A 27,684-nucleotide genomic window follows, 5' to 3' on the forward strand; every position below is an offset into this window, starting at 1 on the left:
GCAGCGGCAACGTGACCGAGCGACGTATTGGACTGCGGCTGCCGAGTGAAATGCTTTTACAAATTCAATTGCGATTCAGCATTCGTTCGAAGCGGTTGTGGATGCGCTCGCGAGTCGCGTAATATTGTGAATGAAGTGCAGTCCGCTGCTACTGATAAAAGTCCCAGACAATAGCTAAAACAGTGAAACCGCTAGCAAGAACCGTTAAAAGTGTTTGGACTCGCCAAGCAAAATATAGACTTACAAGAACAAAACAGAGAACAGTTTAATCGTTACTGAAAGAAAAAAGTGAAAAAAAAAAACATTTATAAACTTTATAAATTCTGAATTCGAAATTATTCGGAAATTATTTTTCAACTATTTAAGTGCAATTGCATCAGAATTTTTTGCTGCTCTGATCGAAATGCGAAACTGTGTTAAATCCGCAAGATGAACAGCATTTGCGCTGCTTGGATAATTAACTGTGATTAGGCACGTGGAACATTATGTCGATAGTGAGACCGCAAGAGCAAAAAGTGAACATTTCCCAAGAGACTGCAACAACGAAAAGTTTGTTTATACTCAAAAGCAACAACAGCACAAGGAACAAAATATACGCGGATAAACTGTACAACAGCAGCATAGAACAAAGCAACAATAACAAAATCAGCAGCAACAGCAACAATAATAACATTTGTTATACGCAATCAGCAACAAATATAACAGCACAATGTAAGTGCAACAAGAATGAAAACATTCAAAACAAAGCTAAATTTCGTTAGTTTACAACGCAAAACAAAACTCATGCAAAATAAAGAGAATTAGATAAAGAGACAGGGAGAGAGAGAGAGAGTGGAGGAGAGAGCGCAGCAGCAGCGCGCTTAGTCATGTTGTTTTTGTGAATTTCGACACAAGCAGCGACTGCAGCAGCGCAGCGCAGCACAGCGTCGTCGGCGTCGTTGTCGCTGTCGTTGTTGTCGTCGTCTGTTGCTTTTATTTGTACCAATGTAGCTGCTGTCGGCGTAGGAGTCGTAGGGGTTGCCGGCGGCTGCGACGTTGGCAGCGTCTGGCTGCTGACGTGAGTAGCCAGTTTATGGGAACGAGAATAAATGTGTGCGTATGTGTTAGTATTTTAGTGTCTGTGTGTGAGTGTGTGTTGTAGCGCATTGAACTGCAAATGCCAATTTGATGGTCACGGTGAGGGTGAGGTGACAACAACAACAGCAGCAGCAACAGCAGCGGCAGCGCACAAGCACACAAACACAGAAGACCGACCAATCTCGCCGTGTGATTTCTTGTTTACGTTGCCATTGCCATTGTTATTTGCATGTGCCTGTGTGTGTGTGTCACGATGTGCATGCGAGAGTCTACGTGTGGTTGTTTGTGCTTTCGTTGTGCTGTCGTCTAATTCGCTGATTCTTGCATCATTTGCCGTAATCATTGTGTAAATGGATGTTCGCACTAAAAATGAAAGCAAATGTGCATACGGGCGATATTCGTACACACATACACAGGCACATACAGACATATATATATATATACGTTAGGTTCGAGTGGGTTCTTTGCGCTCAGAACGTAATTATTTTGTAAGGGCAAGCCAAGGCCAAGGACCAGACAAAGAGAGACATGCCCACTAACGTATGAATGTGTGTGTGTGTGTGTGCGTGCGTAGGTGTGTTTGTATGTGTGCTTGTACATATACTCTGATTGGACAGACACGATCGCTTTAGACTGTGTGGCGTTAGCTGCAATGTCTTTTGTTTTGACACATTCATTGCGAATGCGATTAGGGCCAAGCTAGCGATAAGATATGGCCAATAATAAGTAAAATTCGTGCCTAGATATCAGTCAAAAGTGTTAATTACGACCGAGTGGGTCCAGACGTTTAATAAAAGCAAATTAAATTATTTACGCCGTAAACTGAATAATACTAAAATTCAATATAATTTTCTAATAAGTATTTTTTAATATAAAATATTTAATTCATTTTTCGTGTTACCCATACTACTTGAGTTGGCTTATATCTGCATAACTGAAAGTAAACAAGAGTTAACAATTTTGCACTTGAGGCATTTACTGATCGAATTGAATTTGTCTTTGCAGTTGTGAACTTGAAGCAGGAGCACAAGCAGCAGCTTTACAGCCAGCCACAACAACAGCAACTGGAAGACAGGATCAGCAGTCGACTGGGGCAGGAGCAGGCGCACGTACTGATAGCCACGACACCGACGGCAATGCCCGAGGTGCTCGCAGGAACGCCCACCCAAAGCCACAATAAAGCCTCCGCTGTCGCTGCATCCGTAAACGGCTCCATGATGAGCAGCGTGCGTTTGGCAACCATTTCGCCGTCGCTGTCCATGAACGGCAGCTCCAACGAAGCCACAAATCGTAAGTTGAGCCTGAACCCAAGCCACACGCACAGGCCTTATTAACTCTTCTAATTTCCGCTGCAGTGCATCCTCTCTCCATGTACGGTGGGTCGATTAGCCCGCAGTCAAATGACAGCGGCATGTCGGACAGCCACACCCACAGTCTGGGCAAGTTTGTGCCGGGCAGCGCGTACACGGACAGCCATGGCCACAGCCTGATGGGTAAATCGAATGGACAGAGCAGCGGCGGAGGTGGTTCGCAGTCAACGCTGACCGCCGCACAGAAGGAGCTCTTCTCGCAACGCAAGCAGCGCGAATTCACGCCCGATAACAAAAAGGACGAGAGCTACTGGGACCGAAGGCGGCGCAACAATGAGGCGGCCAAGCGCAGCCGCGAGAAGCGACGTTACAACGACATGGTCCTGGAGCAGCGCGTCATTGAGTTGACTAAAGAGAACCACGTGCTCAAGGCGCAGCTCGATGCGATTCGCGATAAGTTCAACATATCCGGCGAGAACCTGGTGAGCGTTGAGAAAATTCTCGCTTCGCTGCCCACCAGCGAGCAGGTGCTGAGCAATACAAAGCGCGCCAAGATGAGCAGCGGCAACTCGTGTTCCTCCTCCTCCTCGGGATCCTCGCCCTCCGGCGCCGGCTGCAGCTCCCCAGCCTCGCACACACACAGTGGCTACAGCAGCAGCAGCAACAATGCCCCACCCCTCTCGCCCATCATCTATGGTCCCAATAGCAATGTCAACGTCAACGTCAATGCGGCCAATGGACGCGCCAACGAGTCCTTGACATCAGTGTCCAATAAGAGCGGTCATCACGTGGGTCAGCATGGCCCACCGCCGCCGGCTCCACTTCATTCCCAGCCTCATCCGCATCCGCATCCGCATCCACATCCACACCAGTACCACCAGCTGCAGCAGCAACAGCACCATCAGCAGGTGCAGGACGCTGCCCCCTCCACGATGGATACGCACAACCGCCCGCCGACCAACGCCATTGCCAATCTCCATGTGCTGCAGCAAGCGCTTCACCGCAACGTCAGGCCCGAGGATCTGGACAGCCTGCGCAAGGTGGTGGCCGTTGGCGCTCTCTATAACGCAGCCGCAGTGGGAACGGCATCACCGGCAGGCGCTGCAATATACACGCCTGCAACTGTAAATGCATCTTCGCCCGCGTCTGCCTATGTGGCCATCAGCAAGGACCAGCTGGAGGCTAACTATCTGCACAGTCACAGCGTGGAGGGCGCCGTCAGCAGCAGTGCGGTCGATGCAGTGAGCAGCTCCTGCTCCTCGGTCGTCAGCTCGGCGGCAGCCAGCGTGCTGAATCTGTCCAGGCGCGCTTGCTCACCCAGCTATGAGCACATGCTGTCCTCGACCACATCGCTGACGTCCCATCACTCCTCCGCCTCCTCAGCATTATCTTCGTCCGCCTCCTCGTCAGGCGCCGTCTCCGGCGACGATGAGCAGGAGCACGATGGCTCAGACGGAACCATTCATCCGGATCCGCATGCGCTGGCGCTCGGCGCACACTTGACGCCCCTGCAGCGCAGCAGCCCACCGCACAACGGCGGCAGCACTAATGAGGCCAACAACTGCCTGCCCCTGAAGCTGCGCCACAAGTCGCATCTGGGCGACAAAGATGCGGCTGCCACGGCGTTGCTCTCGCTGCAGCATATCAAGCAAGAGCCCAGCTGCAATCGCTCCTCGCCTCCAGCGTGGAACGACGGCGGCGACAACTCGAGCGACGAGCGCGACTCTGGCATCTCCATTGCCAGTGCCGAGTGGACGGCACAGTTTCAGCGCAAGCTGCTCGCCCCGAAAGAGGCCGTCGTCTCGGTCGCCGTCGTCTCCAACGTTGAGCGCGATCAGATGCTGAAGAGCCAGCTGGAGCGACTCGAGTCCGAGGTGGCTAGCATTAAGAGCATGATGATACTCGGCGACTAGAAGCTGCTCGACGTGGAAACGGATTTGTACTGGAGGAGAGAGAGCGAAGAGACAGACAAATATTTTTGTAAAGGCAGAGACTTTGGTTTGAGTTATTCTGATCGGACTTCGTGGATGTAGCAGAAGAAGAACGACTCGGCGAGCACACAAGAATATATCCAGCTTCTGCTGTGCTATTATAGAGAATACACATATGTATATCAAAGAAGTCTCCTACATGACAACTCAATTTGTTTCTATTTCATATTTTTCGATATTTCTGTGTAGAGTTTCGTATAATCGTGTCCAAGAAATATTTGAAGGCGATAAGCTAATTGTATAGATCTCGTTTTATACGGAGCCAAGATCGTTGGGCAGCCGTTAAAGCTAAAACTAACTGGAGTTGAAATATCTTTTGTTTGTCATGCGTACAAGAATATATATCTATATCTATATACCTATATTTATACACAACACATACTGGAGACTCAGTCACCTAAAAATTATTTGGAACTTGTTCCAATTTGTTATAAATGTATCTCTTAAACAAAACACTATATCGTATCGCGTTAGCCCATTGTTGTTCTCTAAGTTTCCTTACGCTATTAAGCGTCACACACACGTATATATATATATTTATGTATAAATGAATTATTTAATCGAAACACTTTCTAAGTATTTACTATTGTACATAAATAACTATTCAGCTTATATACATATATATATATATATCCACATTATTATAGATTTTTCTCTGCTGCGTCAGAGAACTGTAGAAATATTCTTAAATTATCATTGTAAATAGGCATAGAAATCTATACGTAAGCCTAAGCGATAAACATTATGAACTTGTATTTAGTTAAGCCTATTTATTACACAGATCACAAAGCAAATACTATATAAACAATTACTTAAAATACGAGATTAAAACATTAACTATTTCCAACACGTCTCCAAACCTAATTCATGTTTAAGCGTTCGACTAGGCTTTTGGCACGAAATAATTATCCAATTGGAATATTCGCAATTTAAATGTAGTCTCTGTTTCAATTATTATTATGCCACACCCACACACCCACACACACGCACACACACACACACTTGCTTGCTTGCGTATATTTATTGATGTTTGTAGTAAGTATTTTGGCTCGTTTACCTAGAGGGCAATGGAGAGACGACGATCCATGGCAAGGAGTTGTGTCTGTGTGAAAGCTTAAGAAGCGTTGCCCTGGGCAGCCTTTAGTTACTATCTAAGATATATATATATAAACGTTGATTGATATTCGCACATATATATGTATGTATTCATGTTCTACTCCTGAATGTCGCTTTGCTACTTTGTAAATAGTTTTATGTCAACAAATACATACACACACATATATCTAAGCAATTGTCGCTATGTATATGCAACATAATTATGATTCGACACTCGGCAAACATAAGCATAAACAATTTCAAATATATATATATACAAAGTTTATTGATCAATGAAAATAAAACTATTTATATTGATATAACTCACTGTCTTATGGAATTTAACTATATGGAAACGCTTATTCAGCTCTGAAGCTCGGGAATACTCGACTATTACATACTCTGGCAGTTGCTGAGAAATATACCAACCTGAGGTGTAATCTTCCACTCTGCTTAGCCTATAGGCAGTGGCTAATACTGAATACTGCATTCCCCTTCCTTACAATTGCTGTAATTATTCCCGGATATACCCAATGTATATAATTTGGGGATAAGTCGCACTGAGTTGCGCTATAATCAGTTGGACTTCGTTAGTTTATAGCTCGTTGAATATATTTTCTGCTCAAGCAGTATAAGTACAAGTATAAGTATAAGTATAAGTATAAGTATAAGTATAAGTATAAGTATAAGTATACAGTATACGTCTCCGTCTCCGTATACGTCTCAGTCTCAGTCATCCGTCTACGTCTCCGTCTCCGTCTCCGTCTCCGTCTCCGTCTCCGTCTCCGTCTCCGTCTCCGTCTCCGTCTCCGTCTCCGTCTCCGTCTCCGTCTCCGTCTCCGTCTCCGTCTCCGTCTCCGTCTCCGTCTCCGTCTCCGTCTCCGTCTCCGTCTCCGTCTCCGTCTCCGTCTCCGTCTCCGTCTCCGTCTCCGTCTCCGTCTCCGTCCTCCGTCTCCGTCTCCGTCTCCGTCTCCGTCTCCGTCTCCGTCTCCGTCTCCGTCTCCGTCTCCGTCTCCGTCAAGTATAAGTATAAGTATAAGTATAAGTATAAGTATAAGTATAAGTATAAGTATAAGTATAAGTATAAGTATAAGTATAAGTATAAGTATAAGTATAAGTATAAGTATAAGTATAAGTATAAGTATAAGTATAAGTATAAGTATAAGTATAAGTATAAGTATAAGTATAAGTATAAGTATAAGTATAAGTATAAGTATAAGTATAAGTATAAGTATAAGTATAAGTATAAGTATAAGTATAAGTATAAGTATAAGTATAAGTATAAGTATAAGTATAAGTATAAGTATAAGTATAAGTATAAGTATAAGTATAAGTATAAGTATAAGTATAAGTATAAGTATAAGTATAAGTATAAGTATAAGTATAAGTATAAGTATAAGTATAAGTATAAGTATAAGTATAAGTATAAGTATAAGTATAAGTATAAGTATAAGTATAAGTATAAGTATAAGTATAAGTATAAGTATAAGTATAAGTATAAGTATAAGTATAAGTATAGTATAAGTATAAGTATAAGTATAAGTATAAGTATAAGTATAAGTATAAGTATAAGTATAAGTATAAGTATAAGTATAAGTATAAGTATAAGTATAAGTATAAGTATAAGTATAAGTATAAGTATAAGTATAAGTATAAGTATAAGTATAAGTATAAGTATAAGTATAAGTATAAGTATAAGTATAAGTATAAGTATAAGTATAAGTATAAGTATAAGTATAAGTATAAGTATAAGTATAAGTATAAGTATAAGTATAAGTATAAGTATAAGTATAAGTATAAGTATAAGTATAAGTATAAGTATAAGTATAAGTATAAGTATAAGTATAAGTATAAGTATAAGTATAAGTATAAGTATAAGTATAAGTATAAGTATAAGTATAAGTATAAGTATAAGTATAAGTATAAGTATAAGTATAAGTATAAGTATAAGTATAAGTATAAGTATAAGTATAAGTATAAGTATAAGTATAAGTATAAGTATAAGTATAAGTATAAGTATAAGTATAAGTATAAGTATAAGTATAAGTATAAGTATAAGTATAAGTATAAGTATAAGTATAAGTATAAGTATAAGTATAAGTATAAATATAAGTATAAGTATAAGATATTAAGTAACTAATAAGAAGTGTCGTTCTTCACAGCTACGATCATTCATATTGTAGATCAAACAACCTCCATTTGAGGAGGGACCTCTGAATCTATCTATCTAGAGACTTAGGTCAAAGTTATATTAAATTGCTTTGAAGTGATCGAAGGTTTTTTCTATTTCAATGAAATGGATTAAAATCTTTTTGTGAGCATATTTCACCCCGTTTCCAGGCACTGGAGTCGCACAAATTGGTCTATAGATGTTCTTGAAGCATGCACACTTTCGACTTGAATTTGTATGTATGGCATTGAGTTTGCTGTGAGAGTCAGTAATTGTAAAATTATGTTAGGTAACACTGATCTGTGCTCGCCTTTGATTCTTGTTTTGGCATCCTTGCTCGTGCAAGCAAAATTACCATTGAGGCAGGAATTGATTTCACTTAGTCCCAATAGTTTGAGGAGCTCCTCAGATGGACAGGTTTTTTTGGCTGAACTTTATGTGGCCCATTGCGAGAGCTGCAGTTCCCTGAGACTGAATTACCTTGCCGCCATCTTAGAGGACCGATCGGACGCAAATGTCACAGTTGGAACTATCGACTGCATAAAGTATGCAAATTTTTGTAGTGAGCTGAATATAACTAAATATCCGACTGTGGGCATATTCAAGAGGCGCGGAGAGCAGTACAGACTCCTCTATGGGTCACCCGATCTGCTCACGCTGATGAAGGTGTTGGGTCTACAACACGATGGTGGCATGGTTGAGAGCCGTGAGCTCAGAGATGAAAGGATTTGTAACCCTGGCAGGGTATTCGCACTTGAACCAGGAACATTCACCAGGACCCTATCACATGGACAGTTTTTAGTCAAATTTTATTCACCCACTTGCTTCCATTGCCGCGTCCTGGCACCCGCCTGGATAGAGCTAGCTACCAGACTGCAAAGTTATGACCTATGTGTGGGCGAGCTTGATTGCACCATCGCCGTAGCTATTTGCAACAATTTCGAAATCAAGCATGTGCCGACCATTGCGTGGTTTCGGAATGGCGAAAAAGTGCAAGTATATTCTGGGCCACGAGATCTCAGCTATTTAAAAGAGTTTGCTCTTGACATGCTTCATGGGACATATAGAAATAGATATAGCTATTCAACAGGCTCCATTAAGGAGAGGAACGATGTTTTTCTTATATTAGCTTTTACGATTTATATTTTTGTACTATAGTCAATGAGATACTTGTCTAAGCGAGAGGAGACTCATGGGATCATACGTACATTGATGGACGGGTCAAATGAATGACATTTATCAGAATAAACTCATAAGTGCATCTGTAGAAATGTGAAAGAATAATAATCGAAAAACAACAATTTGAAGCTATTTCCCTTCTAAAGAGAGGAGTACATTGGGCTAGTGCCTTCGGCTATTTGTCTTGATGAATGCTGATAAACCTGGAATGTAGTTAAATTGCATCAGCCTCTCATTGAGTTGGTCCTAAGGCAGTTTCTGCTTTTTGCCTTATGCGTTCTAAACTGTGATCGCAATTCTCATAGTGCGCTCCTTCTACTTGATCTTGCATCGTTGATCAATCGTCCTTGAATCCTTGATATTGCCAATATAACTCGATCACCATTGACTCCAATTAGCTCTCAGGGCTAGACTTAATTTTTTTGGTCCTTCCTAGGCCAATCGAGCACTTTCGTTCGTTGCACTTGCCACTGGGATTGGAGCTTTCCCATGACTCAATAAAGTCGTGGATTATGATTGACTGCGTGTCCAGCTGTGAGCAGAGGCATAGCTTGCTAAACTGCGAAATTATTAGTCATTTCCCCAACTAATCTTTTCTTTGCTTTTGCTTCTTTTCCTCAAGCGAAACTTAAGATATCTTAAAATAGTAACTCTCTTAACTTACCCTTAGCATACTCCAACTTCAGCATAATTCAATAATATCACTGACTATATTTAGCTGTGAAGTGGGGCATAGCAGATCTATCGGACAAATGCAATATCTCCTTGTGATGCCTTTACTAGGCTATTGAGCATCGTTTTTAGTTTAACTTTTAGCTGAGACAATGAAATAATTAAATAAATAAAATAAATTAAAATAATAAACATATTTAAAAAAAAGTAAAACACTAGCAAGATTTATAAAGGCATGTTCTATAAAATATAGTTGGACGAGTGTAATGCAGTCGAATACGCCCGGCTGCACAAAATTTTTGAGCTACCTCTCTGAAATGTAAATTTCGAATTAAATTAAATATTTATAAATAAAATCTCATGCATTCTCACAAAATGAAAGACTTTTTATTAGTTAAGATTTGTATTTGGTTCGCAACGAAATAAGTAGAATAATATCGTTGATTCGTAATTAAAGTTTGTTGCTCGATTTGGTTACAGTTATGTATATATATACATACATACATATATATATATATATATACAACACCAAAATAATTAAAGTTAGTAAAGGTTTTCTTTTGTATTTTTTAAATATTGTTTATATACGTATAGTATTTACATGTATATGTGTGTATATATGTTAATTTTAAACATCACATGAAAAGTTTATAGTTTTTTTTTTTGTTTTTTCTATTACTGTAAATATTTGCAGATTTGTTTTTCGCTGTCCTTTTTTTTTGTTTTTTTTGACACATTTACCAAAAATGTAATTTTTTTTTATTTTAATTTTCTTTGGTTTAGATTTTGTTAGAATAGGAAAAAACCCATCCAGTCCCCAAAAGGTAAAAACGTTGATGAAGACCTGTTTATAAAATTCATAGATGTAAGTGCATATGCCAAGTGTACATATGTACATATGGATGTATGTAAGTATGTAAGGATGTATGTGTGTATGTAAGAGAAGAAAACTTTACATACACCTAAGAATGCTTCTGAATCTTAGAGTTAATGTTAGAGGGAAGGTGACGAGGTTGTAAATACTTTTATTGTAAATATTTATTTATATAGATATATATATATTTATATATATATATATATATATTTGTATATATATATATGTAAATATGTCTTGTTTTGCATAAAATTGTTCGTTTTCAAAAACAGCAGGCGAGATATTCGTATAGAGGTCGGTGTTTTTTTAAAGGTAAACAATATGTGTGAGAAGTTCGAATATTAACTGTAAATTGTACTTTGTACTAACTATAAGAAGTGTCTAGATCGATTGAGTAGTGCACCTAAAAAGGTGCAACACTCCATGTCATGTGTGGCGTGTGTGTGGGTGTTTGAAGACTGCTGAAAAATGCATAAAAATTAGTCATTCTATCTACATTTGGTTTTTGCTTTCCTTGCATTGGCATTGCCCAAGAGAGGTCGAAAAGTGTTGTGATTCGTTTGGTTGTTGTTGGAAAACATTGATTTGGCCTTGCTCAGTGGGAGAATAAATACATTTTACATATAGTTTCGGTTGGGTTACGGTTTCTCTGCACGGTCTGATCCTTCGCTGTGTAAAAGGTACATAAATAAGATTCTTTTCGCGAATATGAGCTATATATATTTCTATATTTCTGGCTTGGCTGACTGCCTAGATCTCTGTTCAGTCTGCTGGAGCCGCAGCTGTTCTTAGAGATGTGGTCGCCGCTGTTGTTATCTGAGTTTCGGTGCCAGCTCGTGGGCCACTCTTCGCTGTGGCTGTACTCTGCTCCAAGCCCCACGAGTGCACCATATTGTAATACTTGAGATAGTCGTAGTCGAAGAGCTCGAAGTCGATGCGGTATATATTGAGCAATTGGTCCAATGTTGGTCGATCGAGTTCGGCAAAGTAGCGCTCGATCAGTTCCTCTGACTTGACACCGCTGCGTGCCTGATTTCCGATTTTGCGCAGCTTGCGCCGTGGCAGCTTTCCCAACAGCAGCGACTCCAATCCCGCCTGCCTTATGATAAACTCGGAGTCGCGCTGAAATGTCTCCGTCTTCCCGATGATCGTAAAGTTGACGCTGCATGGCGTACAGAAACTGTAGACGGGAGCCCAGTGCTCGTCGAAGCGATTGCCCGCCGCATGCTCCTGAATGAGAAAGCGCACAAACTCCTCAAAGGTGGGTCCACAACGGGGGAACACCACGTTCATGCCGCGGCGACGGTAGCGATGAACGATCTTGGTGCCAAGCGCTCTGTAGAAACTGTTGCGATTGCCCTCCAGTTTGTTGCGATAGGCGCTAAGGATGCGCTCGAAGGGATCGCGCACAAACAGAAAAGACAACGCGCTTGGCAGCAGCTCCACCAACTCGGATAGCTCAGGGCGGGGGAAACGTTGACGGGCCAATTCCAGGGGCTGAACCTCCGTTCGCTGCAGATACTTCAGATCGTAGCCCGCTAATGAGAATATGTTAACGAAACGGAAAATTATGAGAGACGACAATATTGTAGTCAAGTTCAGAGTCTTCTCTTTTCGCCTGTGATCTTCGCTTCTCTTTTCTTCTCTTGCATTCTTCTCCTCTTCTCAACTCATTTCATCTTTTCCTCTTCTTCTTATTTTACCCCCAAGGTCCCCCAAGGTCTCCCAAAGTGTCCTAAGGCCTCCTAAGGTCTCCTAAGGTCTCCTAAGGTCTCTCCTAAGGTCTTTCCTAAGACCTCTAAGTTCTCTCCTAAGGTCTTTCCTAAGATCTCTCCTAAGATCTCTCCTAAGGTCTCTCTTAAGCTCTCTCCTAAGGACAGTCCTAAGGGGTCTAATAAGGTTTCTATTAAGGTTTCTCCTAAGGTCTCTAATAAGGTCTCTCCTCTATCCTCTCACCTCTCTCCTTTCTCCTCTCTCCTTTCTCCTTTCTCCTCTATCGTCTCTCCTTTCTCCTCTCTCCTCTCTTCTCTCTCCTTTCTCCTCTCTCCTTTCTCCTTTCTCCTTTCTCCTCTCTCCTCTCTCCTCTCTCCTCTCTCCTCTCTCCTCTCTCCTCTCTCCTCTCTCCTCTGTCCTCTCTGTACTCTCCTCTATCTCTCTCCTCTCTCCTCTCTCCTCTCTCCTCTCTCCTCTCTCCTCTCTTCCCTCCTCCTCTCTCCACTCTCTCGCTTACTTACCCAGTATATTGAAGTAGTACATCCACGTGCTGCTGGCTGCCTTGAATACATTGCACCACACCAGGTTGTTATGGCCAGGCGAAATGAAGAATTCCCATGGATTCGGTGGGTACTTTTCTTGAAGCTTGTATCGCTCACAGACAGTTGCCAAGTGATCGCGCCGCAGCTTTAATTCGCGCTCAGTGCGGCTGTGCAGCTCCTCGGAGTACTCGTAGACGGGATTCAAGGTGCTTGCCGAGACGACGTTTTGCACCTCCTCGGCCATTGCGGAGCTGCCATTTGCTTGCTGGCTGGCTCTGAGGCGCTGCTGGGCAAGAGCACGTTGGCGATGGAGCTGTTGGCGCTTGAGCTTCAGCTGCTGTTTCGACGGCTCGGCGTATGCCTCGGATGCCTCCAAGTCAGCGGTTGTAGCGCGTTCCCGATGCTCGAACGCATTCAGCGACTCCCGGAACAGAAAGGCAAAGTAACAGACGCCCACCAACACAAAGGTGCCTATTTTCAGGTACGTATGCAGGCGTCGTCCCGACCACAGGCGGATGTGCATTTTTTGTGGAGTCCAGATCCCTTTTGCGCTAGCCACCACACGGCAGCCACTACATGTTACAAGTCTCTGAATAGGCTCAACTGTGTTGTAAAGAGCGGATAGCAATAACAGAGAATTTGTTTTACATATGTTTCTACTATTATTGGAAGGATAAACATTTATTCAACTTATATAAATCAAATTCTTTTTTATGCATAATTAATATAATATATTTATAATACAGTATCAGACCTCCAGTGTCTCTAAGTAATCCTTAGAAGGCATTTGACAGTAATGTACATTTTACATTGTACAGTTAATGTCGGGGCTGACTCCATAGCTGTGGCAATAAAATTCATCCCTATACACCCGAGCACATTTCTATCATAAAAGTTCTTAAAAAAAATAATAGAACAGATACAACCTCAAATATATAGGCGTAGATATATGATATTTATATTTTTGATCTAGGCTGTGAACGCCAGTAGATGTTCTAAGTTTCTCTAGTCTCCGTTTCTGACATGCCAGGCAAGGCATTTCCCGACTTATCAAACCCATTGTAAGCATATAGGCAAAGCTAAATACTATAATCAGAGGGTGCTAAATATATGTTTAAGATTTCATACGGACAGACAGAATCAATATACGCTTTCACTTGAAATGCTAACTCAATAATCAGACTCTAACACCAGAACTTGTCGAGCTCACATATTAAAGATCTTAAAACTTCGGCTAGCTCCATAGAACCAATTGCTACGTTATACTCAAAATATTAGCAAATATATTTGACTTATAAATAGAGTTGTTAATAAGCTATAAAACTGAACCGGTCTCCAGCAGAGAGGGGAGCATACCACCCGTTAGCCCACTAGCCATCCCCATCTATGGCGACGTCATACATCAAACATTCACTAATACACACATAGACGCAAACACACACACATGCATATACATATATAGATAAATATATATGCGACTCGAAAAGTAGGACGTCATTCATGAGTGTCAACATTTGCTTTTGTTTTGGTTATTATTCGACTTGTCCTTTAAAACAAATATGCAATAACACTAGGCAGCACAGTTTATAATAGATATACAGAAATTTATATATATACATATATGTTGCTTTAACAGATTTGTAATGAATTAGGGCGGAACTTCAAACTCTGGGCGCTTGTACACAAATATTTTCACAGCACTTGAGAACTTGAGAATGGATTTAGACTGTTTCGCAGATATTTCAGATGCAAAAATTGAAATATGTATTTGATGCCCTATATATACCTTTGTTTTACTCGCGTCGGGGGAGCACGTTTACAGTGGAGCTTCGCGAGCATACACCACTTGCTGCTTAATGTGCCCACCTATGTGAGGTCTTCAATTTATTGCGTTCTCCTATGTCCTGTGCCGGACAGCTTTGCCGTGCTGCTCCTAACGGCAACTCATACTTAACTGTCCGCTGGCTTTTGCTCCCTTAGCTGGTTGCCTATGCTACTTTAGAGCACGGCCTATGGCATTGCCCTTGCCTCCTGCGCAGACGCCGTGAGAGCAGCTATTGAAGCAACTCGTGATGCCTACCGACAAGTGGAACTCAACTCAACTCAGCTCAACTTAATATTTTCCTAATTTTCTTTTATTTAACATCAGAGTGCAAAGAACAAAATATATTTTAATATAATATAATAATATAATAATTTGTGCCAAACACTAATTGCCCTATGCAACAGGAACTTTGCTTCTTGAGTAGACTAATATGATTCCTCAAACCAAATTTTCCTAAAACCTACTTTTTCCTATCACGTCATCATTTTGAGCAAATGAAGATTAAAGTGTAAAGATTCTTTTATTATTGCGAAATTTTTTAACAAATTATTAACTTTCAATTGTACATACTAACAGCCCACGAAATTGAAATGTCTTAAAAGTGTGTCGTAACGTAGAAAAGAGGTTTTCGAATTCGGATATAATGAAAAAAATATTCCAATTTAAAAGTGTCAACAATACGTATTTAAGTTCTGTACCAGAATTTGTTATTCTTTTCCTTTTTAGAAACCCATTTAAAGTTTTTAAAAACTTTGTTTTCTCTCTAAGATATCATCTGTTGAATGTACGTCCCCCTCTCCAACACACTCTCTCTCTCTCTTTGTCACACTTTCGTTAAGTCCGTTTTAACGAACTATTTCTCCAGTTGTGGATACGGATTCAGCAGTCAAATATCTAAAAATTTTAAGTCGACTTGACCTGCATTATTAAAAAAAAATTCTGCTAATATGTTTGGCCTACAGGAAATCTTTTATATTCCGAGTCTAAAACATAAATTTTAGAGGAAAATCTAATATATAATTAAGTACAAAAACCAAATTTTGTTTTCTCTCAGCTATACAAAAAGTATTCCGATCAGCCCATTATTGAACAGTAAGCATATAGTTTATATGCTGAAATCATTTATGCTCTACAAGAATCAAATAAGAAGTACACAAAATAAGTCTAATAAGAACACGTAAGTGAAGAATCGAACCTTAGTGTTCTTAAGGAGGGACGTATTGGGGTTTATTTGGCTTGCAGTAAAAGTCTCGTTGATGGTTGCATGTTATAAAAATATACAATTTGTTGACCTAAATCAGCGAATAAATAAATCATACACATGAATGCATTTTTTTTTTAATTTTTGTGTATATTAAATCTTTGTATTTTCTTTTTTTTTCTATAAATAATTTTTTACTTTAAAGTTAAAGTACAAACAAATTATTAATAATAAACTTCTAATACTACGTTTTAAGACACTTTCGTTTTTATTTTTGTTGTTCTTCATCTTGTGTTGTTGAATGCATTTGCTTTTTAATATTTTTAATTTTTTTGTTTTGTTTTGTTTTTTATTTGTTTTTATTTATGTGGGTGTATGTGAGTGTATGTCTTTGTTGCATGAATTTGTGTGTATTGGTATTGGTATTGGTATTGGCAATATAAGAATTATGTTTATACAATTTTGCCATTAGCATTTGTTTATTGCAATAAATTTGAGTTTTGTTTTAATATTTGTGAAATTTGTGTGGGGAAACATGTGAAAACTTTACTAAATATGCTTAAAATTGTTGACATCCATGGTTGTTTTTAATGAGGTTTTGTATGCATAAACGAATTTGCTTTATATATGTTTTTCAGAGATATAATATATACATATATCGGTACTATATATGCATGTTATTCTAGGGGTCGTGGTTTTACATAAGTTTTCTTTTCTTTTCATTCTTTCATTAAATTAAACATGTACAAAGTATCAAAAGACTTATTTAATTAGCAATCATACAATACACATAAGATAATAATATTGAACAATATATATGTATGCGTTTAAAGAAATATTTATTTATTATTTTTATTTATTTAATGTGTTTGTTTAGCGCTTTGCTTCTGCTATGCATCTTTGTTTTCCCCTATTTGTTTAAATAACATTTAGCAAAAATAGAGCCTGCTTTATATACAATACAACTTTTGCATTCGTTTCTTTTTTCTTAAATTTTTCTTTTTCTGTTTTGTTCTTGTTTTGTGTATGCAAAATATATAACATTATATACGTTTTTAATCTTCTTTTTTGTATATAAGTATATACATATTTTCATTCGCTTTGCAAAACTACAAACACTTTTTATATATTTCTCTCTGGTATACACGTTTCTTATCGTGTTTTTCCTTGACTAACTTATTGCAGAGGTTTATATGTGCATATGTATTGGTAGAGGATTTTTTGTTAATATTATGTATATGACTTACAACAAAGCTTTTAAAACTAAAAAACAAATTTTTTTTCGAAACAACGCAAATGTATGCATATAAAACTATAGAGACTATATCTGTATTTCGTGTGCATATACCTAGATATATAATAAAATAAAAATAAGAAGTATGGTCTGTTTTGTTTGTTTTTCTATGTTAAGCTTGGATCATAAAGATAAACATTAGATTATTTTTTTACCTTTTCTAAAAATGTGTTTAACTGTGTTGCATCTATTAGAATTATGTCTAAAGTATATACAAGGGCTTAGATGAGAAATGAAAATACGCATGCGTCATAGAGCAAGGTGTCGGGGTTATCTACTATTTTTGTGTTTGTTTTGTATGTTTTTCTGTTTCTTTTTGTTTTTTTTTTTTTTTATAAATTTTGCGTGTTTTTAATTTTCAACTAATTTGTTCAATAAATGTTTTTGATCTTTACACAAATTGTCTGTTTCACTTGACTAGCAAATCTATTAACCAAGGGATATTTGGAGTTGGATTTATGGAAAGTAGCGCTAAATAAGCAGAGAAGTTCCGAATCAGAAATTAAGTGAAACACGGATATATATATGTGAGTGAGTGTGATGTTGCTCGTTTTGAGATGCAACATTATTGCAACCTTTGAATACAACTAACTATACAAAAAAATTCAAGGAAAAAACCTTTACAAAAACTTTTTACAAACGAAAGAATTGGCTTTTGTCTGTTTGTATGTGAGTCTAAGCTATTTACATAACTGCAGAAATAAGTATTTTGAACAATTGTTTATCAAAGCGACGCTGTTATGCCATTTGTGAGGAGCTACTGCTCGCGGACCGATCATCGCCAGTTATGCTTGCCTCAGTTGCAAACTCTTGAAAACGCAGCGGTACTATGTTAAGAACCTCGTTAACATCCCGCCACTGCTGCTGTTGTTGCTGCTGCTGGTAGTGTCTGCCACTATTCACATTAGCACTTCCGTTTGCATCACAGTCTCTGAGCTCCTGATCATCCTTATCGCTAAGAATGTTGTTCAGACACATGTTGAATTCATCGTAGTCAACAAAATTGCCGCAGTCTAAAGCTGTGGCATTGCTCAGATCTGGCATGAGAAGGCTAACCGCATCCACATTCACTTCAGCGTCCGCTTCGCTGCTGTTTCGGTAAGTCATTAGATGCAAATTATCAGCCTCATCTGTCTCCTCCAGGTAATCAAGGGCGCTTTTGTCTGCTGTTCCGATGAGTGTCAGCGCTGAAGAGATATTAACGATATCCTCTTTTATATCTTCAATATCGATATTAACGCTGCTATTCTCCTCGACGTCGTCTTCGACGTTGTGCGCCTGGGCCAATGGGAAACTGGTGCTGATATCAAACCGATCCGCAGCATCCAGTTCGATCAGCTTAATCAATTCGTCGTCGTCAGCATCGCTCGTATGGTTAATTCCCTTAGCCAAGGCGCAAAACTCTGGTCACTTGTAATCACGCGAAGTCCTTCTTCTACGTCCCTCGGTCAGCGTGGATTCACCAATTACTAAAAGTTTCAAACTTATAATATTTTTCTTTTAATTTACGGTTGCTAACGCTGTCAACTCACCTGCACTGCGCGTCTTTCGCCGTGCTTCAGCCACACTCTCTATACTGGCGTTTGTATTTGAATTGTTGACACCACTCACTACTCCGGTGGCCCCGGGTCCAGTTTTATTTGGAGTCCCTTTATGCTCTGCAGCTGCAGCAGCAGCAGCTGCAGCAGCGGCTGCATTGCTTCGACTATATATAATCTTGTTAGCAGCAGCGCTCGCTCTTACACTCCTTCTCGTACCAATCTTTTCGTCTGTTGGAGAATTGGCGTTCACAATGTTGTTGTTATTAGAAATGTTGTTGCTGCTAGTGCCACTGGTGGCAGCCGCTGCTGTTGCGCCACGTGTTGCATGTACTACATTTGTGCTGTTATTGTTGTTATTTGATGTTCCAGCAATTACTGCATTGCTAACCGCTTGTAAGGTCGCACTACTATTGTTGTTGTTGTTCGTTGCAGTAGGCTGTGATTTGCCTGTCTTCTGTGCCGGAGTGGGTGTGGCATTCAAGTTAGGAGCTTCTGTAAAATGGCCGGGAATAACTAACCAAAATAGTAACTCAGCAAAGTTGCATTTTCAGTATACTTACTTTGTTGCTGCTGCTGTTGTTGTACTTGTTGCTGGGCGTTTCGTCGAGTCACGTGCTTTTCTTCTACCTGAGCCTTTGAATTGCGCACCTTGCCCGCTACTTCAATAAGAGGCTCGTCCGAGTCAGAAGACTCGACCTCGACCTTCTTGGATATCATGTAATTAAGCCCAGTTGATTCTGTAGTCTCCGTGGCATTATTATTTATGTTGCTACTGCTGCTGCCACTGCTGACACGCGTGCGCTTGTTGCTATTGCTACTCTCAATGAGAAGGTTGGTATCAATAGCTCCATCATTGCTGCTGCCACACTCCGACTCCTGCCGGCGACGCTTGATACTGGTGTTATTATTATTGTTGTTATTATGAACTGGAGCTGTCGTTCCCAATCGAGGACTCGGGATGGACGTCACACGCGTTACGTTTCTATTAGGTACTGTTGTTGTTGCTGCCGTTGTCGCTGTAGTTGTAATAACTACAGCTGTCTGTTGTACTTCTGGGCTGCTTTTTTGAGCATCTAATGGACTTTCTAGACGACTAGTAGCGCGCGTTCTAATTCGTGGCGTTTCAGCATCCAGTTGAGGGGGTATCTCAATCGATATAGGTTGTAGTGACTCAGTCTGAGGCTTTTCTTTTTCATCGACTACCTCATTTTCTTTAACCGGTATGGATACGAGATTTTGTTCGGGCTCGGGTTCCTGCTTAACAGATGGGATATTCGTTTGCCGATTATCCAGTTCTGCAGTCTCTTTTTTAGGGGCCACTGCCGTAGGCAGCTCCTCCAACTTGATGTTTTCTATTTTTATTTTAATATCCGCATTGGGTTCCACTACGGTTGCTACTACCACCTCTGCAGCTGGTGTAGGCAACGGCTTTTTCATATCCTCCGATTCTAAATTGTCCGTAAGCTTCTTTATGAGATCATCGTGTTCAAATATAGCATGCTCCCCATTTAGTTTCGTGGTGGTTGTTGTCAAATGAAAATCACCCCCAATGTTTGAAGTTGCATTTTCCTTTCGTACAGTGGCCACAAATTCTTCCGGGAATTCGCCCTCCATTTTGGCAAGCGCCTTTTCAATTTCATCATCGGCGTTCTGCAGCTGTTGAAGTTTAGTGCTGCCGCTGCTTGGTGTTGTTACCGCTGATGCAACTGATGCAGACTGCGTTATTGTTGTCGATGTGCATGCTGTACTTGTTGCTTGTTTTGTTATCATTTGCTGCTGCATTTGTATGGGACTGCTGGATGATTGCTGGTGTGGACTCTTTTCAGAGAGTGCATCCATTGACTCAATGCCACTGTCTTCGCCGCCGCCATTGTTGCCATGACCGGGAGTGCCGCTGCCGTTGCTAGCCGGTGAGTTTCGCAGAGTGCTCGCTAGAACAGAAGCCGGTGTTGGTGTCGGTGACGACGTGACGCTTGTCGAATTGACTACTGTCTGTAGAGCTACATGGTTCACTTTTGGATGTCCCGACGTCATTATAGGTACATTTGTGTTACCAATTGCATTTTCACTGACATTGTTGAGCATCGTGTTGGAGTTCATCGAAATTGCCACCGGCAGTTTTCTTTCACCAAGCATTGACAATGTTGCTGTCGCTGTTGGCGTCGATGGCGAGGGTGTGGTGACTGTTATTGTTGCTGTATCGGCGCTGTTTGGCGCCAGTTTAGTGATTTCGACACGCTTAAGCGTGGTCGCACTTGGCAGCATGGTTACGGCCGCCGCCAGTTGTTGTTGCTGATGCTGCTGTTGCTGCTTTTGTAACTGCTGCTGCTGCTGTTGTTGCTTCTGTAACTGCTGCTGCTGCTGTTGCTGCTTCTGTAAATTCACCTGTTGCACAGCAGTCATGTATGGCGGCGGCGGCTTATGGTTTTTTGTCATTGGCTTTCCACCCACAATGGGCGTTATGGTAGCTGCAGTCTTAATGGGATTCTTGAGAGTTATGTTGCTTAGCATGCGACTGTTGTTGCTGCTACTGTTGCTAGTATTAATGTTGTTATTATTGTTGCTATTATTATTATTATTATTGTTGGTGGTTGTGGTACTTGTTATAGCACTTAAAGTTATGCTACTTGGCAGCGACGTTGCAATTTTGCTCAGTTGCTGCTGTTGTTGTTGCTGGAGCGTCGTCGCCGTACCTGTGTTCGTAGATCCCACGGTCGCCAGCTGTCCATCCCCGGTTTGGGACTTATGTGCCTCAACAATGGCACTGATAGTAAGCCCGTTCTTTCCGGCCACAATCGTTGTGGTCTTAGCACCTGTTGCCAATTGTTGCGCTGGATGAACTGATTGTGGCGGTAGCGGCGGAGGTGGCTGCTGTGTCTTTTGCAATAAAATACCAGAGTTTGGTAATCCATTAACATGTGGCACAGGCGTTAATTTAGACTGTTTGCTTTCTGTTGCTCCCTCCACTGTTTGCTGCTGATTTGTCTCCTGGTCGCTGAAAGTACGCTTTATTTGCCGAGCCTTTTGTGCTTCCTCTGAAGCCGGTGCTTTCTTGCGGTCCTTGCGTGTATTTTTTACAACCACAGAGTTTTTGCCTCGCAGACGAATTTGTAGCGGCGGTACGCGGGGTTCACTCAGTCCTACAGCAACTGTTTGTTGTGGACCAATTTGTTGCTGATTTTGGAAATTACTGTACACTGTATGATTTTGCTGCTGGGATTGTTGTTGTTGCTGTTGTTGTTGCTGTTGTTGTTGCTGTTGTTGTTGCTGCTGTTGTTGCTGCTGTTGCTGATGTTGCTGTTGATGCTGCTGTTGCTGCTGCTGTTGATGCTGCTGTTGATGCTGCTGTTGCTGCTGCTGTTGATGCTGCTGTTGTAGCTGCGGTTGTTGCTGATGATGTTGCTGCTGATGTAGCTGCGGCGCAGGTAGAGCCAAAAGTTGCGTTTGCATCGGAAGTTGTTGATGCTGCTGCAAATGATTACTCTCCATTATGGCATTAAGTTGAGCATGCTGCTGATCGAAAGACGCTTGTGGTAAATCCCCTTTTTCTAGTTTGAGTCGCAACTTAATTTTCTCATCTTCAATAGCTGCAGTAGACACCGTCACTGCTGCAGCTGCTGCTGCTGCCTTGGCCCTAGCATTCCCCTTAGCACGTTCTCGTTTCGGCTTTGGAGTACCAGTTGTTGCGTCTTTGGCTTTCCGTTCCTTCACCCCCTGTTGCAACTTTTCCCGAAGAAGATTTGGCTTAGCTTTCTTACTATTGCCTGTCGTAGTTCCGACGGTGGCAATCAACGGAGAGCTGTTGCCCGATCGAGGAGAGTCACCGGTTGGCGTGGTGGACTGCATTTGCACCTGTTGTATTTGCACTGGTTGGCAGTTAGTCATTATTTGCTGCTTCTGGTTAACAGGTTGATGCTGCTGCTGATGTTGCTGGTTCTGGTTGTTATGGTTCAGCTTAAGCTGCGGCATTTTTCTCGATCGATTCGATGTGGATTTGTTAGAGGCCAGCGAATCACGAGATCTCTCCTGATCGCTGCTGCCCGCTAACGGAAGCTGTTGACCGGACATTGCAGAATTTGAGTCTTCCTCAGAAAATAGGTTGTTCGGTAGCATCATATCATTGGCAGGATTAAAGCCCGCATAACCACTCAGGCTACTTGACATGCTGCAAAATTGAAGTTGCGTTGTTTCCTGCTCGGCCTCCGTATCACTATCGTCACTAGCCATAGGCTCCATGTCACCGGTGTGAGGGTTTATGATGAATTGTTTTTGCTGCATATTTCCTGGACGTTGTTGCTGCTGTTGGTGCATTTGCGCCAGTTTCTTTTGGGCAGCAGCTTGTGCACTTGTATTTTCTGCTTGCTGCTGCTGTTGCATTTGGAGTTGATGCTGTTGTTGGGTGCGATGTGCCACTTGTTGATGCTGAATTTGCCGATGCAACTGTTGTCGCTGTTGTTGTTGTTGTTGCAACTGATTAAATTGTTGTTGATGTCTCTGCTGATGTTGATGTTGCTGTTGCTGCAGTAATTGCTGCTGGTTGAACGACTGCATGTCCAGCATTTGAGTTTGTTGCTGCTGCTGCTGCTGTTGTTGCTGGGGCTGTGGTTGTTCTATGCATCCCGACGCATCCTGAAGCGTGCTTAGCGCATCTCCAACATCCATACCGACCGCAGACAAATTATCCTCGATCAAGTCCAAGTCTAGGTCCTTGGCATCCTGAAGCAACGATTCGAGTTCGTTCTTATCCTCAAGGCTCAGCGTTGAGTCTAGATCACAGTTTAGAGTTGGCAGTAAAGCGTCCAAGTCGTTGGTTGTTAAGGCATCCAGATCCGACAACGATATTAATGGATCATTTAGGCCGTGACCAACGTTTGAAACATTTGTCACATTCTGCGCTTGCTGTGGCACTAATTGTTGTAGTTGCGGTGGCATCGGTAACTGCTGTTGCTGCTGCCGTTGTCCGGTTCCCGTCAGTGTTACAGTTCCCTGTGGAACCATATCTCCTGCATTAGGTGCCGCCGTAGTCTGTGCTGGACCGTTGCCTAAATTAATTTGCTGTTGCTGCAGATTGTATTGCATCTGATAGCGAGTGAACTCCTGGAAACTGCTTTTAGTAACCGAATCCATCGGTTTGTTAAGCGCGGGCCAGCGCGAATTTGCCGCCGCCTGATTGTAGTCAGGAGGTGGTGGCAGCTGAGCATTGCCCGCGCCAGCTACAGGTACAAGGTTAGCATGTTGCATATTTGAGATGGGCGTCATCTCTTTTTGCTTTTGCTGAAGCTGTGTCAGCTGCTGCGAATGTGGGCTTTTGGGCGTCGTTGAAGGTGAAAGTAGTGATGGAGGTGGAGCCTGATGATTACCCATCAGCGGACTGTGCATCGAATGATGACTGGAGGCAGGTGAATGGGCAATGGGCGAAGCACCACCATGTGACATAAACTGCTGCGCCTGAGGCGAAGACAATGGCATGCTCATAAGTCGCTGATGTTGCTGCGGATGTGGTGGTGGTAGACCGGCTCGGATTTGCTGCTGCCTCAATTGTTGCTGCGACTGTTGCAGGTTTAGGTTAGAGAAGCAATCTGTGTAGATAAAAAAAACATTCAGATATATGCTGTTCCTGCTATTGAAGACTGTTTTCTTACCAGTAGCCTGTTGCTGCCCAAGAAACTGCTGCTGCTGTTGCTGGGGTGGTATAAAACGCGGATGTATGCCTTGCATTTGATGATGGCGCTGCTGTTGATGCACCTGTTGCTGCTGATGACGCATTGCAACCGCATGCTGAAATCGATGTGGCGCGGGCACTTGGTTATATAGATTCGCGTTACCACTGGGACTGAGCAGCATCTGTTGCTGTTGCTGTTGCTGTTGTTGGTGACTCGGCATGTTTCGCATTATTACGGGCCCGCCACCTGTTGGAGAGGAGGGCACTACCGGACTAGGCACATTGCCATTGTCGTGCGGCGCACCTGTTGTTCCCATGACAAAATCACTGGGCGTGGCCGAAGAGCAACGCATTGGTGAGCTAGAGTTCATCATTTGAGCACTCGGACTCATGCTCACAATGGGTGACTGTGGTGTTGTTGGCGCCGTTAGCTGGGGCGATTTCATTTGACTTGACATCGCATTGCCGTCATTTTGCAGCAGATTGACCAAGAGTGGTGATGATATTGCAATGTTATTACTGCCTGTCGATGTTGTTGTAGGCGCCGGTGTTGCAGATGTTGACGACGACATTGGCATATTATAAGTCTGCGCGGGCTTCGTACTTGTTGCAGAAACTGCTGAATTGCTACTATTAGGGGCAGTCAAACTTGAGCTCGTGCATGTACTAGGACCAAGACCGGGGTATGGCGGAGGCGGATTTATGAACTGAGATTTATTGGGGGTTCCCGCCACAATTGTCGTCGCAATAACCTCGCCATTCTGGGCTGTTTGATTATTCAACAGATTAAGAGTAGCTATTGGAGGTGGAGGCGGTGGACCAAGAGCGTTCATGCCACCTGTAGTTGCAGCTGTATCCCTGCCCTGCAGGACGCGTGCCTGTCGCATACTTTCGAATGGAAAATCTCTTGGCACATTAAGTGTACCTGCAGGAGAAGGCAGCAGTGGCACCTTGCCTTCCATTGGACAAACCGTGTTGGGTGATTTAAAAACAGGCGGCGTCGTAGATGCATTACTGTACGGCGAGGGCGGTGTCTGCGGCGGCGGCAGCGACTGCTGCATTAATTTCTGCTGCGGTAGTACATTTCGCCGTTGCTGCTGCAATTGTTGCTGGCTTGAGATTGCATCGTTCTGCGGCAGTTGCGTGAGTCGTTGATGTTGCTGCTGTTGTTGCACATATGCCGCTTTGCTTGTACTGGGACCATCAAAACTTGGTGCCACCAAATGCGTTGTCGCCAAGTTGGCAACGCCAACGACGTGAGCGGCTTTGTTGGAAGACGTGCCAGCCGCCTCAAGTGCACCGCCTGCGCCATCGTTTAAATTATCTTTAAAGTTGGATTCAGATCACGCATTAAAAATTACCATTTTCAAAAATTCTAATAATTTTAATAATACATACCTTTTGTTTTTTTAATATCTTGTCCCCCAACTTTTAAAGGTATCACAGAATCGCCTTCAGGCTGCACGGAAAGAATCCCGAGCGCACGCAAGGTGGGATTGCCCTCGACGGCCAGTTGACGCAGTCGTAGTGCTGCATCCCAGGGGAGCGACACCGATATCCGCACAGACGGTTCAAGATGCTGTAAATTTGAAGATTCGATTAAGAAATGCATTGCAAATTCTATACATTTAAGGAAGCAGGAGGCAAAGAAACTTCTAGCGGTGTGTAACTTCACGATATATTCAAATTAATCGTTTATCGAAAACTGAGTTGGCATTTGCAGCCCTGTTTAATAGCCGTCACAAAATGTTTTTTATGATGGTCGTTGTGTATATGCACACAGTAAACAAAAATATTTCTGTTAAAAGTAATTTATTACTTATTTAATCGACAATAATGTAACAATTTATTTTTTGTTAATTATTGAGCTAGACGGGGGTAGACAAAATAAAAAACAATTAAATATTTTGACGTTTCTGTTTTGTGCTGGTTCTTCGTGCAGTGTGCGAGCGGGATGGTTATATTGACTTGTTGGAAATTCCAACAACAATTTATTTCAACAACAGAAATTTTTTATGGATTTTATTTCGTATCAAGTATCTAATGCCTGCAATTAATGGGAACTGTCTGTGTCTTAAGCGTTCCCACAATACTTCGAATACAAATACAAACAAAAATTAAATTTCCTGTGCGGACAGGTTGCTCACGTTCTCATTTTAGTCTTATGTTATCGATACCCCGTCGCCATTTTTCTTCGGACTCTTTAAAAGGGTTGTGTGTGAGAGGGGAAAGAATAAGGTAACCAAAATACTACTGTGGCCACCTTCGTTCCTTACACTGCCCACCGTTAAATAAAATCACAAAACAAAAAAAAAAAGAACTACATACACTCACACACAAAGATACTCTAAACGCATGACACGTCCAAAACCGTGTTTTCTGTAAATGAAAACAGCGTGGGTGACGCAAGTGTTTAATAGGAGACCGCGACCACGACCACAACCACGACCCCACCACCTCTAAATTCTTTACTCGCAACAAATGCAGTAATCGCAAATCAGCTGTTTTGGCAAAGTTTGCGGCAACATAAAACTTAAAGCAGTAAAGCGGACATAATTACGGAAGAAAGTGAGTCGGGAAGAAAGTAATTGCATTACATTCACACGTCAATTTGTACTCACCTGTTTAAGTGGCATATCATCACACGGCAATCGTACCCGTCGTAGATTTAATTGGCAAAGTGTTGCACAAATTTTGCATTTAGCACATGCACACACAATTCTTGCTATAACTATTTCTATAAACACGGATGCGTATCAAAATCATCATCGTGGGCATTTGATAAATTCGTATTTTTTTTCCAAATTATAAGACGCGCATTAAATCGTCCTTTGTATTTAAGCAATTGCATTTTTGCTTCGCGCACATTTTCGACTATTGCAAGCTTCTTATCGTTGTTGTTAATATTATAAATTATGACACGAAAACACAGGTTCAAACACTTTTTTTACCGCCTTGTACACACTTTGTATTGTTTTTTTTTTTTCGCTCACGTTATGCAGTGTAACTGTAACTGAAACGCCGTTGTTGTTATTTTTGTCTTTGTCAGCACTTCTGCCTATATACATATATATGTATAGACATATATAAAAGGAGCATAGCATTAACTTATTACTTTATTATATTTAACTTTAACCTCTGCATCTTGTTTCTTTTCCGACGCGTTTTTTGTCGATGTAAAGACAACGTGGAGTGCGGGTGAAGGCGGGCAGCAGTTGGGCGCTCCTCTGCTAGCTGAATCGGACTTATGGTTGAGAGTTTTTCCAACGTTTTTCAATGCAGATAATTGCTTGAAATTGGGCGCATCACTATTTGCAAAATTTATAATGCACTTTTCACAGCTTGGAGTGAATTATTGTGGTGTCACAGTTGTTCATTTTATGCATTGAAAATAAATAATATTGCTTTTCACTGGCGTTGAATATTTTTCTCCTCACAATTTGCGTTTGAACAAAATTTTGTGGTGTTGATTTAACCGACGTACGAGCGGATAAAAAGTTTATAACTATACAAGCAGTTAACAGAATATTTTTACTTG

At 41.6% G+C, this 27,684-nt stretch overlaps 4 protein-coding genes across 4 annotated transcripts; 2 read left to right on the plus strand and 2 right to left on the minus strand.

The window, feature by feature from the left end:
- The first annotated feature begins 285 nt into the window (after nucleotides 1-285).
- On the plus strand, nucleotides 286-4,896 carry LOC111603885. The gene is made up of 3 exons (XM_023321703.2): nucleotides 286-711; nucleotides 2,083-2,367; nucleotides 2,433-4,896. Exons 1-3 carry the CDS (start codon nucleotides 486-488, stop codon nucleotides 4,298-4,300), a joined length of 2,379 nt encoding a protein of 792 aa, XP_023177471.2. The 5' UTR covers nucleotides 286-485; the 3' UTR covers nucleotides 4,301-4,896.
- Nucleotides 4,897-7,897: 3,001 nt separating this feature from the next.
- LOC111603942 (thioredoxin domain-containing protein 5-like) lies at nucleotides 7,898-8,961 on the plus strand. The gene has a single exon (XM_023321770.2). It carries the CDS (start codon nucleotides 7,926-7,928, stop codon nucleotides 8,799-8,801), a length of 876 nt encoding a protein of 291 aa, XP_023177538.1. The 5' UTR covers nucleotides 7,898-7,925; the 3' UTR covers nucleotides 8,802-8,961.
- A 1,652-nt stretch (nucleotides 8,962-10,613) lies between these two features.
- LOC111603934 (carbohydrate sulfotransferase 11) lies at nucleotides 10,614-14,550 on the minus strand. The gene is made up of 3 exons (XM_023321763.2): nucleotides 14,410-14,550; nucleotides 12,603-13,226; nucleotides 10,614-11,906 (listed from the first exon to the last, which is right to left on the minus strand). Exons 2-3 carry the CDS (start codon nucleotides 13,144-13,146, stop codon nucleotides 11,131-11,133), a joined length of 1,320 nt encoding a protein of 439 aa, XP_023177531.1. The 5' UTR covers nucleotides 13,147-13,226; nucleotides 14,410-14,550; the 3' UTR covers nucleotides 10,614-11,130.
- Nucleotides 14,551-16,991: 2,441 nt separating this feature from the next.
- On the minus strand, nucleotides 16,992-27,151 carry LOC111603995 (putative mediator of RNA polymerase II transcription subunit 26). Its single transcript, XM_023321840.2, has 6 exons — nucleotides 26,768-27,151; nucleotides 25,545-25,725; nucleotides 24,127-25,470; nucleotides 19,045-24,063; nucleotides 18,476-18,997; nucleotides 16,992-18,412 (listed from the first exon to the last, which is right to left on the minus strand). Exons 1-6 carry the CDS (start codon nucleotides 26,780-26,782, stop codon nucleotides 18,351-18,353), a joined length of 7,143 nt encoding a protein of 2,380 aa, XP_023177608.2. The 5' UTR covers nucleotides 26,783-27,151; the 3' UTR covers nucleotides 16,992-18,350.
- Between the last annotated feature and the right edge of the window lie 533 nt (nucleotides 27,152-27,684).

This window comes from Drosophila hydei, unplaced genomic scaffold, assembly GCF_003285905.1.
Source record: "Drosophila hydei strain 15085-1641.00,03,60 unplaced genomic scaffold, DhydRS2 tig00000149-arrow-pilon, whole genome shotgun sequence".
In the NCBI taxonomy this organism is placed as follows: Eukaryota; Metazoa; Arthropoda; class Insecta; order Diptera; family Drosophilidae; genus Drosophila; species Drosophila hydei.